Genomic DNA, 16,692 nt, shown 5'->3' with positions numbered 1-16,692 from the left:
TCACATTATTGAAATTTATTGTAAATTTAGGAAATGCATCTGTAAAAGCATTTACCAGTTAGAGAAACACTAAATTGTAAGAGAAAACAACGATCTTTACCAAATTAAAACTGCAGTATTCACGAACTTATTTTTATCTGATAAACAGTTTTCTTAAAGGGTAAAACAAAGACTGTGTAGCCTAGATTGCATTGTGTACATTGAGTTGTACAGTGGCATTTCAGGGGCTTTCATCCCCTCTGGGTGAATGAAAGCAGGACATAATGAACTGTTGTTGCCATTGGTTATTTCCTTGTTCAGAGCCCCAGATTCTGTTGCATTTTATTCATTTGTTCATGGGACATATTATAATAAGGTTCCAGTGTATCTTATCTTGACTTTTTTATCAATCTAGGCATAATCCAGTCGAGAACTAGGCATTAAAGCAGAGAGGGCAAAAAGGAGAGGAGGTGACTTGGAGTATAAGATGAAAAGCCATTATGGAATAAACCATACACGGTAGCTAAACCTAGGACAGCTCCCCATACAGACCATTTCTGAGATAGGGGCAAGATTTCAGATGCAGCTCCCTACCACTTTCTCCTCCCATTACATACGTTTCCTTACCTGCTCTCCATTATGACTGCCCTGTTTTCTTTGTTTGGCATCGGGGTGGCAAGATGAAGCACCATTCAGATATACCCGAGACAAAAAAGCACTTTGCACACTTTAGTTATGCTAGGTGCACCTGCCTGTCCAGAGAGGCCCCAAAGACAGCCCTGTACACACCCAAGAACCTGCTGGTGATTATAGGACCTAGGAGCTTTCCTGGGTGATATTTACTTCACCTTTCTTGTCCTTTCCTTTTGACCTGCTAGTGATAGAGATGGCTGCCACTGACAGAAATACTAGAATGCTGGCTTGGCCCTCCTGTCTTTGTCCTCGGCCCACTCATTCTTTGTGAGAGATTCCTGAGTAGATTGATCACGAAGAGGCAAATCCAGTAACAGCAATGTTGAGTGTAATATGGTGGCCCCAGGGAACTGAGTTCAGCATACATACAACTTGGCCATAGACTTAATGATGTGAAACTTCGCTGCTGATACTATTGATAAAGCTATTTCAAAAGTTTTTTCTGTTAATTCTGTTTGACACGTAGACCAAAAAAGCTGACTCTAAAAGGCTACAAGCAATATTGGTGCACCTTTAAAGATACATCTATTTCTTGCTATAAAAGCAAAGAAGAATCCAGTGGCACACCAGCTCATCAGATGAACCTAAGAGGTAAGGAAAGCCTTGGAATTACTAGTGTTGATGGAGAAATTTCTCTTGGCTAATAGTCAATAAACTTCATTTTGCTGGGCAGGGGGGTAATTTTTCAGCAGAGTCATTACTTCTTCAGTTACTATTTTCAGTCTAGATTCTTCACTTTTCTCTTTTTTGTCATAAATTTGAGTATTAATTTCACATGAATATTTTGTTGTAATGTCTTTGTGGCATCCTCATTTGAAGTGATACCACTTTTCTTTCAGGTAAATTTATGGTTCTCTTTTCTCATCTTCAGCATTGGGACATTCATGTTTTCTTCAATCTCACCCGTGTTTTATCCTTTCCTCTGTTTTTCCTGGCTTCTCCCTTCCTCATCAGCATCCTACTCTTTCTGACTTTCTGACTTTCCCTGATGACAAACTGGTCCCTCTCATGTTCCCCAGCCTCTTTTTTGGTTCAACACTAGGGTAGCAGGTACCTGTGGGGTTTGGCTAAGTTCTTCCTCTCCCGCAATAACTCTTCCCTGCACGTTATTGTTCAACATTCAGCTCTTGGTCTGGCCTCTGCGGTAGCCCCAGGATGCCCCTCGGAGGCTCCTCCTAGCTGACAACCTGAATGTCATTGGTTTCCTCTTGTCTCTTCAAATCTAGAGCTGTCACTAGGGGCACATTTCCACTCCCTTATGGCAAACTTGCTCCCTGTGGCCTGGACTGTGGCAAGGGCCTCAGAGCTACTGGCTCTGGTCTTTTATTGTTTCCCCATTTCATTTGCCATTTGGGTGACTTCATTGGTTCTTCACACTGCTCCTTCACATCCTTTATCTGATTGATGGAGTGGTTCAGGCAGAGGGAGAATTTTCTGTCCAGGTTGGTCTGGTTCTTCAGCTAAAGGACATCTTGCTGCTTCCTGCCGCAGTTTTTCTACAGGGTCTTGCAGAGTGTTGATGAGCCCTTCACTTGTGGGCATATTCACTAGAAGCACATGGCTCACTTGCTGTGAGAAGTACACTCCCTACACCCTTGGCACCAGCGTGCTAGATGGAGGATGCAGTAGATTGGCATCTCACTGTTCACACTCTTTACAGCAAAGACCAGAAACGAAAATACATTTTCTGGACTGATTTCCAGTGAGATTTTGATTCCAATCAGATAAACGTTCATGTTGAGACTTGAATCCTGATTAAGTTAAGGGGCTGGAGAGACAGAATTGAGAAAGGAACAAGGCGCTTCTGGGCTCTGGAGCTGCAACGGCAGCCTCTGGGTTTCCCAGCCTCTCCGTGGTAGCGAGGTTTGCACTTTCTTTGGCAGGCCAGGCATGAGGGTGGTGTTCAGGGAGTTAATTCCTATCGGCCCAGCCCTTTTCTCCTTTGGGTTACATTTTGCATGTACATTTATGATTATATGTAAAGCAATATGTCTTTCTAACTAAAAATATCCCTATTTAAACAAAAGTACCCAAAAAGGGGACCCCTGATTCATTCACAAAAATGATTCCCAAAATAATTTAATTTCTTGCTTAAAATACAGGGATGCTTTCCTTGATCTATTTAATTCTCCTTTCTACATAGTACATTAGGATGTTTTTAGTGTATTTCAACAAAATGTCCAAATCTGTATTCTGCCCAGTAGTCCTCTGAATTGTTGTTTTAAAAAATGGGAAATCTCTGTCCTGGGTAGAAGATTAATATGCCCATGTGTTAGAATTCTGTAATTTTCCTAAAAATTTCAATTGGGTTCACTGCCTTTCTTTCATAAGACCCATGGGTTTAATTTTGGAGCTCTCTCATTATCGGTTACTGTTAGAATCCATTGCAGCTTTGTTCTTGCTTCTCTTTTAAGTTGTCCAGGACCAGCCCAGGTTATCTACTCTTGATCTATAGACTAGATCTGTCTTCTGGGCCCTGTCTTTCCTGTCTGTCCCTATTACATCCTTAACCTTCTCTCTTGTGACTGAGAAGTCAAGTCCTGGTATGGAGAATGGCTTGTGATGTGCCGCCTCTTCCACGTCCTCCCAAAAGAGCACTTTTGCTCTGCTATTAAATAAGCCCTATGATTTCCAAGCTGTTGGACCTCAGTAACTTCCCCTAAAAAATGAGAGTGTCGGACTAGATGTTCTCTATGGCCTTTGGACATCTAAAATGCAAAGTTGTAAAAAATTCAGTTCAGCAAATACTGAGTGAATTCCTGTGCTGTGAACTGTGCTGGATACTAGAGACTTGAGCAAGAACAGATGACAGTTCCAACCCCTCAAGGGGTTTAGAGTATGTTGGGGGAGATAGAGAGTTACAATTTGGACAATAGTACTTTAAAAAGTAAATGATATGTCTAAGGAAGAGCAAAGTGGGTAAGGGTGCTTGCTCTGTCAGTGTTCAGTGACTGTGGAGAGAATTAGGATAGACTTTGTGAGGGAAGTAATGCCAGAGTTAGATCCAAGCTCTAACTCGAGGTCCATGGAAGGAAGGTGAGTCCAGGCAGAGACTGTTGTGGAGAAAAGCCTGAAGAAAAGCATGAGCAAACGGGGTTTGTGCTGCTGGAATGTAGAGTTCAAGGGGGAGGATGAATACTTCTGTAGTGGGTGTTGAATCTGATTCTTACTAAGATGAATGATAATAGCAGAAGAAATTGGCAGGAAGTAAGAGGATAAAAATAATAAGGAGATTGTTTTTTCCACTGGCAGCAATGAAGTGCCACTAAGATTATTAACATGAAAATGACAGGATCTATCCTATTTATATTGGCTATCGTATAGAGGAGTAATTTAGATTACTCTAAACTGTGATCCAGATTAAGGAGGTCAATATAGGTAAGGAAAAGGGTACCTATTCAGAGGGCCCTGAGGAAGCACAGTCAGCAGCCTGGGTGATTAACTTGGGAGAGGCTAATGGGGAGGGACTTATTTCTGGCTTGTGCAGTTGGGTGAATAGGGTTGAGAATGTAGAAGAGCTGAGTTTAGGGAGAAAGATGATGAGTTTAATTTTGGGTTATTTTAAAGGTGAGGTACCTGTGGGATTTCTGTGGAAGATACTCTATAGGCCATTGGATCATGGGAGATCCGCACTGCTGATAATGATGGTAGCTGTTTCAGGATTAATAGTAAATGCAGCCTAAGAACAGTTGTCTGTAATATGAAAAGGCTAAGAATAGAACCCTGTAGGACACCCATGTTTGAGGTACAGGGCAGATGAGAGGAAGAGGAGCTTGCAAGGGAAACAGCAAATGCTTATGAAGACCATGGAAGTGAGGTATGGTGGGAGCCGAGGTAAAAGTTGTTTCTAAAAAGACAGTAGTCAACAGCGTCAGGTACTATAGAAAAATAAAGAGTGTTAAGCCTCCATAGCATTTAGCCCCATTGGAGGTGTTTAGTGGCCTTGATGAAGAACAGATTCAGCAGATACCAGTGGCCTTTTGAATATGGGAGCCAAAGTACCGTCACTGAGAAGTAAATAGGAAACAAAGATAGCTTTTTGTTAACCTTACTGTGACAAGGAAGGAGGAAAGAGGGCAGTAATAGAGAGAGCTATAAGGTGGAGGAGAAAGGCACTTTGTGGTTTAAGATGGAAGAAACTCAAGGAAGTTAAATGCTGATGGAAACATCACAATAGAAATAGAAAGGAAGAAAGAAATCTAGTATCCAGGAGAGGAAGGAAGATCTTTTTAATGGAGCAAGGCTCCTGGGATGGCAGAAAACTCAGCTCGCCTGGATAGGAGAGCCTTAAGAGGAGAGATCCCTCTCCCACTGTAGAAGTCGAGGGGAGCTAGCTTTATCAGTTATGGTAGCAGGAAGCTCTGTGACTCATGGCTTTTTTGGAAAAAAGAGATGAAGTTGTCCACTGAGAGGGGATGGCATCAGAAGCCTGAGAAGATTGAAATAAACGTTGTTGAGAATGTCTGAAAACACAGAGAGACTGCAAGTGTCATGGGCTCAGTTGAAGTTGGGAATCTGTAAATTTCTAGTGAGATCTATCTGCTTGGTTTTGTGATATCTTTTTTTCTTCCCTCTCCTCCTTTTGAGTGCTCAGCAGCCTAATATAGGCAAGTAAAAGATAGATGATTGGATTGATCCCTGGTTAAGGTTTTGGTAAATGAGTATAGTGGAAAGACAGTTAATCTAGGGAATTGGAGGTTGATACCTGGTTAATGGTGTGCAGGCTGAACTCAGGAAAAGAAAGAGGTGAGAACATATTGCTGATGGGGAGAAAGTTGTGGGGCTGCAAAAAGGGTCCCTCAGATGGTTTGAAGAGAGGACTAAAGGTTGTGATTAGAATGGGCTGTTTACATTGAACATTTCAAAGGAAGTGTAATTGGGTTACAGTGAAGTATGGCATATTGCCATTGAAGTAGGCAGCCCAGGTGGCATGGAGTGAATATGGCCTGAGATGTGGACTAGTAAGTGCCTCTGCCACCTACACTAGCACCTGAATTACCCACTCACTTTGCCTTTCTGAGCTTTTTAGGGTTTTTTTGGTTTTACTTTACTTTTTTTTTTTTTTTTTTTTTTTTAAGTTTATTTAAACAATCTTCTCACCCAACATTGAGCTCAAACTCATGACCCTGAGATCAAGAGTCACACATTCCTGCAGTTGAGTCAGTCAGGTGCCCCAGTATTTTTTTTTTTTTTAAAGAGGCCTAATTATTATGGATTGTACACATTAAATCCATTTGAATGATTAATGAAGTCCATAAAAGATCATATATCTTCAAACATCTCATTTTAACTTTGCAGATTAAATGCATTGCCACACAACTTCCTGATAGTTTGTAACCCTTGCACAGAAAGAGTTAAATGCTGTAGCTAATTTTTTTTTTTTTTTAAGATTTTATTTATTTATTTAACAGAGTGAGAGAGTACAGGCTGAGAAGGAGAAGCAGGCTCCCCGCTGAGGAGGGAGCCTGATCCAGGACTCTGGACTCCATCCAGGACCCTGAGATCATGACCTAAGCCAAAGGCAGCTGCTTAACCAACTGAGCCACCCAGGCGCCCCTGTAGCTAATATTTTTTAAAGAAAGCAAAGGGGAGAAAGTCTACCGAATTCATGATAGGAGTTGCTTCTAGAGAGAAGAGGACCTCCCATTTATCTAAAATGTTCTTTTTCTTTTAATATAATACTTCAATTTTAACATCTGTCCTTATTATATGGTGGATATATAGACATTTATTATCTTGTCCTTATACTCTCTGTGCAGAGAGAAGTTGCTCCAGTACAAAGAGCAAAACAACCACAGACCCTAACAGTTTACAAGCCTACTTGATGGTCTTAAGACCTATTGAGGGTGACAATTGGAATACCCTTTAAAGAGCCTGACATGGTACATTATCTTATTTGTCCTTACAGCATTCCAGTGAGGTAGAGTTTATGGTCAGGAAATTTTGGGGGGAGATGTTAAATAAATTGGCAGTAATTATGAAGTGACAGAGAAAGGTGTGAAGCCTAAATCAGATGGCAGAGCTGCACTGCACTGCATTACTCTGGTTACTGCTTGTTTATGACAGCCGTTCTCCCGCCATGTTCAGTCCAACTGTGTTCTCTACTGTGAAGCTACGAGCTAATGCTTAACTGAGTTGATAATGTGGCTTTTTGTAGCCCATATCTGTGTGTTGCTGAAAACCAGGGGAGTGAAATTCTAATACCAGTTATTTTCATACTGACTTCCCCAGTATGTAAGTGTAGATTACCTTCTATAGTAGATGTGCTTCTAAAGTACTGCACGTAAAGTTAACTTGTGAATTGAGTCAAATCTATGAAGAAACTGTAGTTTTAAAGAAACCATTTTTGTGCAGATGCTTACCCTCTGAATTGAAGTTATTATAAGTGTGAATATTTAAGTGTTTCAGCACTCTGGAATTTTGGAAAGAGGCACATGCCCAGGAGTGTTTAGTTGGATCCTGAGAGCCTCTGTTTCTCTTCTCCCTGCCATTAGGTTTCTTCCTGCCATGGAGGATAGGAGGGCCTTGAGGAGAATCCTGTATAGGACTCCAGCTCAAATAGGAATCCCATGGACACAATGCCTTTTCTTTCTTTCTTTCTTTTTTTTTTAAAGGCATCATAAGTCATTTATTCTTAGGATATCTGGCCAGTAGAGCATGTGACTCTGATGGGGTCATGAGTTCAAGCCCCATGTTGGGTGGAGGGATTACTTTAAAAAAAAAAAAAAAAAGTCACCTATTCTTATCAAAACATGAATTACAGAAAGACACTTTAATATCCCTATACATCTAAAAACTTAAAAACCCCAGATAATTTAAGGTTCAAGGAACTGAATGATATTTCAAGAATATCAGGGCACCTGCCCAGCTCAGTCAGTTGAGCATCCAACTCAGTTTCAGGTTGGGTCATGATCTCAGGGTTGTGGTGCAGGCTCTTTCTTTCTCTCTCTCTCTCAAATAAATCTTTAAAAAACAAAACCAGAGGGACGCCTGGGTGGCTCAGTGGGTTAAGCCACTGCCTTCGGCTCGGGTCATGATCTCAGAGTCCTGGGATCGAGTCCCGCGTCGGGCTCTCTGCTCGGCAGGGAGCCTGCTTCCTCTTCTCTCTGTGCCTGCCTCTCTGCCTGCTTGTCATCTCTCTCTGTCAAATAAATAAATAAAGAAAAGAAAAAAAAAAAAAAACCAAAACCAGAAACCCACAATATCAAATTTGTGGGATGGTGTTTTGGGGTAATATCCTTTTTAATAGGACCCTTTCCTTCTCTTTTCAATTAAGTTTTATGAAGGCCCCAAATTGTATTAGATGTGACTCTTTGCTGTGCCTCAGAGTTATTGGGCAGAAAAATTTCTTCCCAATTAATCGATTACAAAACAGCAAAATTCAGCATGTTAACATAAAATGAGGGCTGTCTGTATTGGCTTGGGATTTCTTAAAAGTAAATTTGACCGTTATAATATTTTTTTTATTCTAGGATGTGAAGTTACCCCAGATGTAAACATTTCAGGGCAGAAATTCAATATTAAACTCCTGATTCCAGTTGCAGAAGGCATGAATGAAATCTGGCTTCGTTGTGACAATGTAAGTTTTCCATTTAAAAATATAAACCTCAATTTTTTCTTTGATTCCTTAGTGAGTAGACCAGCCATCCTTACATTTTATACTCCTAGGACCCATCATGTGATACATTTCATATTTCAGTATTTTTTTTCAACAGGAAAAACAGTATGCGCACTGGATGGCAGCCTGCAGATTAGCCTCCAAAGGCAAGACCATGGCAGACAGTTCGTATAACTTAGAAGTTCAAAATATTCTTTCCTTTCTGAAGATGCAGCATTTAAACCCAGATCCTCAGTTAATACCAGAGCAGATCACAACGGATATAAATCCTGAATGTTTGGTATCCCCTCGCTATCTAAAAAAGTACAAGAACAAGCAGGTATTTGATTCATTTTACTTCATCTGTTTTCCCCTGGTTTTATGATTTTGTACATACTTTAAATTTAGTTTCCCCTCTTAAATAAAACTTTTAGTCATAAATTCTTATCTGGTGGTCAGAGTATAAAATAAGCTGCAGATAGATAACCTTTAGTCCATTTGAAAATAGGTCATTTAAAAAAATGTTTCTCATTTTAATAGGACAGATAATGAGGTGAAATAGTTGGGAGCATTTACTCACAACAACGTAAGGAAATCACCCTATGAATGAGGTGTTCTTTCAGGGAATTGAATATGGTGTGGATGCTTTGGGTTTCATTTCTTTTATAATTGTGGTATAAAGCACAGCCAGCATTTCCCAACAAAATCTCTAACAGCTCTCCCTGCTGCTGAAATTGACTTTTCCAGCTTTGGAAATAAACTTTATGAGGGTAGAAATAGTCTACAGTTCAGCATTGTTTTTTTCTTAACAGTAAAAAACCTAAACCAAAATTTTGCATGATGTGACAGAGTTTGGTAAATTTTCATTGACACTCACTGCTTTTCTTCACTCTGTTTAGAATTCCTTTCCTGGAAATTAATACCATAAAAGGATTGCTATTTAGGAAAATGGTTCTTCGGTACAACATGAAAGGTTCTTTGCAGGGGAATTTCACTTGGGATAGCCCCCAGTATTTGCTACACCAAACATGCCATAAAAGGCAAAGGCTTCAGTCTGAGGTGGGGGATGAAGAAGACTTTTCAAATAAATATTTTATTTCTATCTAGTTTCATTTTTATCTCTGTTAAAGAATAATTTTGAAGCATTACTGAAAGGGCCCAGTGAAATACCTAGAATGCTTATTAATTCTTAACTTTAAATATAATGTTTATCATATGGGTCTGAAATCACTTAGCTAGAAATAGATGTTCAGAAGTTTTAATTGCCAAGTATTTGTCTTTAAGTTTCAGAGATTGTGTAAGCGCTACACAATTTCTCTACGTAGAAACTGTTTATCCACAGTCCTATGATGTGGGAGTGGTAAGGAATGGAGGAAATGCTGCCCTGGGGAGCTTTATGGAATGTAGATTGTAAGTTAAAAAGGGAAAGTGAATCAAGTACTAATTTAAATTTTTTTTAATTCTTAGTTATTTCATTTAGAAATTGTTAAAGGAAAAAACTTGTTTCCAAAAGTGGATTCATTTGCCTTCAAAGGCAAGGAACAATTTCAAACATTAGCAAGCTATCATTTCACTTTCAGGTATCAGGAAAAAAAGATCTTAAAATCTAACTGAAGATTGCCAAATGTTGGTTTAGTTGTCAGAGGTCCTGAGTTGTTTTCTCAGAAGCCTTTCAAATGGTAGTTTTCACTTTTAAAAAAGAGTTTTCTATCCCTCATTTCTCAGCTAGATTGTCAAGTGAAAATTCTCTTGCGGACAGAAACAGTGAATATTTGACTGGCAGGATAACAGAATCTAAGGATTCTTCCAGCCTTGTCCTCCATGTTGACATCTTATCAAAAGCATATTCTTTCTTAATCTTGCCTTCCCTGACTAGATTTATGAGTTGTTCCCAGGACATAGAGACCGCAGATTGCCCTGACACCTAGGAAGTGCTGATAGGCAGAAGTATAGTTGCTATTGTGTGTCAGGTGCTGTACTGGTTATTGGATGTAGTGCTCAGTAATTGTTAAACTATCTAATATAGTGGCATTCAGGAGTCCACTAGGAACAGAGGTGGGCCATGGGCTCTTTCATTCCTATCAGGACCCATCAATACACATTTTGTTACATTTAATCTACTTTAAATCCCCAAAGCCATATGTTATTCAAACTTACTATATATATATCTTAACATGACTGTAACTCCCAAACTAGTTTTTTACATTTTAGAGAAAAGAGTTGTTCTCTGCTTTATCCATGTGAATACAAATTGAGATAGACTAATGTGTACAGCTGCCATTCCTAGAGTAGTGTATAGCATCTCTCCATTTTCCCTTCCAGGAAAAAGGATGCAAAAAACAGATGGTAATTGAGGGTTTGCTTTTCTTGTGTAAATAAAGAAACAGTATGGTCACTGCACTTACCTTATACGTTCAACTTATTTCTGAAAAGTGTTGCATGGGTCATATTATTGGACTCGATCTCAAAATATTAAAGTTTTTTTTGAACATTAATTCTGATTTTGCTACTAAAATCATTAGGCCTACCCTAACCAGTAAGAACTGGTAAATGAGCAGGGAAACATTATTTGCTCTTTGTTTTCCCCTACAAATATCTATCATAATTTTAGTAACACGTAACAGTCTAAAATAATGAAGTGTTTCTCAGTATTCTAAATGGAAAGTAATCGCTGCTTCCTTGTTTTCATTTTCATGCTTGCATTACTTTGCTTGGTTTCCACCTAAAGTAATTTTTTTTGCATGGTTTTTGGCTGGAATTTTGGTTTGCAGGTTACCGCAACTTTTTCTTTGCTTCATTGCCATTTTTTCTGATTGCCTTTTTTTTTCTTTCTGCTTCCTTTTTCTTTCTTCGCATTGCCATCTACAGCCAGGCTATATAAGAGATTTGGTAAGTTCTCCATATTAACCAAAAAAAGAAAAGAAAAATATTTAAAGCTTTGGACACAGTCCCCTCTTACAGATTAATTTCCTTCCACTCTTAGTGGGAGTATAATTTAAAAGTTAACTTTTCTATGATTCCTTTAGAAAAAATTATTAAATTATTATGGTTGTTTCAAGTACTTTAAAGGTGATAATAAATACTCCTGCTAGAAATTTATATTCCAGGTGCTCATTCTGATATTATGTCTTGGTGCTAATTTAAAAACTCATGTATAGGATTAGAACGTGCCCTTGTATAAAAAGCAGTGACATATATGTGTATACTTGGAATATATCTCAAGAGTGGCAGTTATGTGCTCCTAATAGTACTTGTTGTTTCTGGATATATGGAAACTGAAATGAAGAAGAAATACACTAAGGGTTATTTATTTATTTTTTAAAAGATTTTATTTATTTATTTATTTATTTATTTATTTGACTGAGATCACAAGTAGACAGAGAGGCAGGTGGGGGTGGGGGAGTAGGCTCCCCGCTGAGCAGAGAGCCTGATGCGGGGCTCAGTCCCAGGACCCTAGGATCATGACCCGAGCCCACTGAGCCACCCAGGCGCCCCTACCAAGGGTTATTTTGAAGAGTCCTCATTTCACTAAAATACCCAATTTTAGTGCAGAAATTTAGTGCAGAAATTTCCCAATTCCAACTCTTATGACATATGATTGTGGGGTGGGGCACATAGTTTAATTTTTTCCTTTTTGTCTTGATCCTCCCATGAAAGACTGTTGTTTGATGGTAAAGGTATTGTTTAATCATGTTTAGATAACAGCAAGAATCTTGGAGGCCCATCAAAATGTAGCTCAGATGAGTCTAATTGAAGCCAAGATGAGATTTATTCAAGCTTGGCAGTCCTTACCAGAATTTGGCATCACACACTTTATTGCAAGGTCAGTGGTTCTCCTAAATACCTGTGTATAAATATTAATCTGTGCTTTTTTACTTAATCTACTTCAATTAAATATTTAAAATACCTGCTGAGATGCTTCAAGCAATTTTACAGTAACATGTAAAGAATATTTTAATGTATTTTCTATACTCGTAATTTTTACATTAAAAATTAAAAATGATTTCTATTTTTACTTATGTGAAAATATTACTCTCATGAGTTAAAGAGCACGTCTTAAAACCAGAGCAACATGTCCTCCTATCCCCAACATGTTTTTAAACATTTTTTATGTTTTTAATACTCTAGGTTCCAGGGAGGAAAAAAAGAAGAACTTATTGGAATTGCATACAACAGACTGATTCGGATGGATGCCAGCACAGGAGACGCAATTAAAACATGGCGTTTCAGTAACATGAAACAGTGGAACGTGAACTGGGAAATAAAAATGGTAAGCTCAGTGTTAACTTTGAGTGCGTGTAGAGCACTAATTTCTGCTAAGAATCAGTAAATTAAGAATAAAAAGGGAGATAAATGTCTTAGATTATTTGTACCATCACCTCTTACAGTATAAAACCTGGTTGGTTATTCATTTCACACTTAAACTTTCCTATTTCATGACTAACCCAGTTATTGAACTCTAAGCACACAATCTGCTTAGAAGGTGGTTTTCTGGAACTGGTACATCCCTGTCTGTCACTGTAGCAGCTACTGTTTATTGAATGCCTACTCTGTGCCTGTCATGATGGCTAGATGTTTCTATATTCGTACCGTGCTTCTAATCTCACCACAGCCTTGTGGGTGGTTGGATTGTCCCTGCTTTACAAATGAGGACACTCACATTTAGAGACCTGATGGCCATGATTACCATGACCACACACTTGGTAATGGAATCAGGATTCAAACTCCGATGCTCAGGGCTGTAAAAGCTGGCACAGCTCCTACTATATATCATGCTGTCCCTAGCCTTGAAGTACAGTGAATATCATTTAAAATAAACAGTCTTTTACTGATAAGCCATGTGTTTTAGGATCTTCAGGTTTGTTGTATCGGTACCTATTACTGCGCAGAATCTCATTTTTCTGAAATACAGTAGTGTCCCTCCTTATCTGTGGTTAACCACAGTCTAGAAGCAGAAGATGCATTCTCCTCCTGACCTGTTGTTAGAAGGTCCATAGTGGCCTAACGCTATGTCACAGTGCCTGCTGTGTCCTTTACCTTCATCCTGTCTTGCTGGCATTTTATTTCCCATTATCACAGGGGTGAGTACAGTACAATAAGATATGTTGAGAGAGACCATATTCACATAACTTTGATTATAATATACTGTTATAATTCTATTGTTAATCTCTTCCAGTTTCTAATTGGTAAAGCTTATCATCTGTATGTATGTAAAGGGAAAAAAGCAGAGCACATACAAAGTTCAGTACTACCCATGGTTTCAGGCATCCACTGGGGTTCCAGAGATTTCCCATGGATATGGGGCTGGGGGCTCCTGTATTCAAACATAATACCTAAAGGTTAAATGTCTTGAGCAAGTATGAACTTAAATGTAACTTAAATGCAGGAAGTGGGTTTTCTCCCAGGCCTTGAAGAGAGACCTTCTCACTAACTGAATCACCAGAGACCATTGAGAACATAATGACTTAAACCCCTTGCATTCAGTCTTTTCAGAATGAAAAACTAAAAAGGAGTGGTGGAGGGGCTAATAAACTTAATCTTCTGGAATCGAAGGCACGATTTAGGATTTTTTTAAAAATTTGAGGATCAGCAAGTACTTTGTGAGAGGGCAGACATTAATAGCACATTAATAGCACATTAGCTTCGCTTGTACCCAACCATATAGAGTTTTCCTGGGACTGACAGTTCTTGGTCTTTGTTTCCAGGTCACGGTAGAGTTTGCAGATGAAGTACGATTGTCCTTCATTTGTACTGAAGTAGATTGCAAAGTGGTTCATGAATTCATCGGTGGCTACATATTTCTCTCAACACGTGCAAAAGACCAAAATGAGAGTTTAGATGAAGAGATGTTCTACAAACTCACTAGTGGTTGGGTGTGAATAGAGCTACTGTGTAATGAAACTCCATGGCCGTAACAATATTTAACTTTGAAAGCTGTTGTTATATGCTGCTTAATAAAGTAAGCTTGAAATTTATCATTTTATCATGAAAACTTTTTTGCCTTACCAGACCAGTTAATAAGTGCACTAACAAGCACGACTATTAATCTGCTATCATGATACAATATGTGGACTTGAATGTGGCACACATTCCTTAGGGCCAGGAATTGAAAACTAAAGTAGTGGACAAGTCAGGAATAAAACATCACTGATTTAATTTAAGCTAGCCAAACCAAGAAACTCAAGCCATATACTTTAAAGCTATCCAGGGCTTAAACTACATGAAGTCTATTTATCATGTTTAATGCATGTGTTTTAATGTATGTTTAATTTGATCTTGTGTTTTAAAAATACCAACTTCTGGTAGCCTTTGATGCTCCATCTCCCACTCATCCCCAAATAAATCAGGCCTACAAAAGATGCCTGATACTTAATAATGATGTCATTGTTCGACTTTGAAGGAAAATGCTATCAGTGCGTTAGGCTTGGTTCATTTTTGTCCTTGAATAAGCATGTATGTATAATGTCTTGTGATTTTATTTTTACACCCTATTGTATTACAACACCTGTATTCACCAGCATATTCACGTCTGCCTAAAATATGCAACTTTTGCATTACAATATGAAGTAAAGGTCTATGAAGTATGCATTTTGTGTAACTAATGTACAAACACAAATTTTATAAAATTGTACAGTTTTTTTAAAAAACTCACAACTAGCAAATGGCTTAGATGTAGCATCTTTGCATTAATTAAATGCTTTTAAAAGTATAATGTGCAGTTTTCATACCTGCTAAATTAAGAATGACTTCGTTATAGTCATGATTTGCCACAGTGTCCTTAACTCTGATGCCTGGACTGGCCATGTTCTCGTCCGCCGCGCTATTACAGTCCCCATTGGTGCTAGTCAGAAAATTCCTAGCTCACACAACCCAAAAGGGTGCCAGGAGGGGTGGATTACCAGTATTGTCCAATAATCCATGGTTTAAAGACTGTATAAATGCATTTTATTTTAAATAAAAGCAAAATCTTTTATTTAAGTTTCTTTTTGTACTTCTTGTCTTTACTGTTTACATAGAATTAACTGATGAACTTTGGCCTTTTGGATACATTTTGCCTGTACCTTTTGTTGGAAGGACAGCTTGCTGGTATTCCAGAGTATCACCAGAGAGTGACACTTAATCTCTAGGATCGATTTTTCCACCCTCCCCCTCACTTTTCATATTTAAATATTAGAAATATAAGCAGAAATAGGACATTGAACAGACACTATTGCCTTGGACCGAATTTGTTTAAAACTGCAAACTGACTCCTGGTCTAAAAAGACACAACTCACATGTATGAATTTACTCCCTGTTAGTACTATTACATCCTCATTCTGTTGCCAAACTTCAGTCCTGGACATTTCCCCCTTTAGCTCTGGCATTTAATCAAGCCAGGTCTTCTTGATTTTTCCCTCAGGCAAACTTTTGTCATTGCTGTCACTGATACCTGAATTCAGGTTCTTGTCCTGTGCCTGCCATGATGCCACAGCCTCTGAACACAAAGCAGATCACATTCTCCATGGCTTATCTTTGTACTCTAAGGTCAAGTCCTAACAAACCTCACTCCAAAATATAAGGGCTTCTTCCCACTAATAAATAAATAAAAACTAAACAATATATTCCCTTTCCTCACTTTAAATACAGGTTACCCACTTACACAGAGCCCGAAAACATATTTATTTATGTTTAAGATTTTATGTATTTGAGAGAGAGCATGAGTGGGGGAAGGAGCAGAAGGAGAAGCAGACTCTGCTGAGCAGGGAGCCCAATGTGGGGTTCCATTCCAGGATCCCCAGATCATGAACTGAGCCAAGGGCAGACACCTAACCAACTGATCCATCCAGGCACCTCAGCTCTAAAATATATTTAGATGAAGGCATACTCAAGTCCTGTAGAGTCTCATAACCACTCTGCTGATTTCTTGGTGTTTTGCCCCACTTGCTGTACTGGCGATTTTGGTAATTAATTCAGCCCCAGCATATCACTGGCTTTATGTCCGCTCTGGTGACCCTGGTTGACTACAACAGAACAGCCAAAGTCCCCAGGCAGGAGCTAAGAGGTCTTCTCTGGTCCGGATGCCAGCCTGCATTCTCCTTACTTCTCAAACTGGGCGGTCCACATTCTCCAGATGCGGTTTGCACCTCGCCTACCACCATGATATTCTGTAGACTTTCTTCCAATCTCCCACCTGTCCCAAATCCCAGCTTTCTGGCGTTTTAGAAATTTTACAAAGAGCTCAAGGGTTCTTTCTTTTATGAATACTTCCAAGCTTCCTCATAGCCCCCAAATTTCTATTCCAGTGAACAGCTACTAAATTTAGTCTTTTGGGAACTTAAGAACAATCATCCTTAACGGTTATTGTCTGAAATAATTTATTATTCCCTTGAGGACAAGATCTGAGCCTCATGGTCTCTACCTGGGATCACTTAACACATATTTGT

General features: G+C 38.9%; 1 protein-coding gene across 4 annotated transcripts in view; it reads left to right on the top strand.

The window, feature by feature from the left end:
• The window catches only part of FERMT2 (FERM domain containing kindlin 2), a 90,878-nt gene extending 75,628 nt beyond the window's left edge, over positions 1–15,250 (top strand). For 2 of the 4 annotated variants that reach the window (XM_059373224.1, XM_059373223.1), the window contains 7 exons: positions 1,139–1,263; positions 8,145–8,251; positions 8,388–8,609; positions 11,138–11,158; positions 11,968–12,092; positions 12,398–12,539; positions 13,975–15,250. In XM_059373224.1, the coding sequence (XP_059229207.1) occupies positions 1,139–1,263; positions 8,145–8,251; positions 8,388–8,609; positions 11,138–11,158; positions 11,968–12,092; positions 12,398–12,539; positions 13,975–14,148 (916 nt within the window). In that variant the 3' untranslated portion in view covers positions 14,149–15,250. The remainder of the gene's footprint in view (positions 1–1,138; positions 1,264–8,144; positions 8,252–8,387; positions 8,610–11,137; positions 11,159–11,967; positions 12,093–12,397; positions 12,540–13,974) is intronic. The other 2 variants (XM_059373225.1, XM_059373222.1) reach the window with 1 other exon arrangement.
• The last annotated feature ends 1,442 nt before the right edge of the window (positions 15,251–16,692 follow it).

The sequence above is a fragment of the Mustela nigripes genome, chromosome 13 (assembly GCF_022355385.1).
Source record: "Mustela nigripes isolate SB6536 chromosome 13, MUSNIG.SB6536, whole genome shotgun sequence".
Lineage (NCBI taxonomy): Eukaryota > Metazoa > Chordata > Mammalia > Carnivora > Mustelidae > Mustela > Mustela nigripes.
Note: the sequence above shows the minus strand (reverse complement) of the source record. Positions and strands in the feature narration are given on the sequence as shown.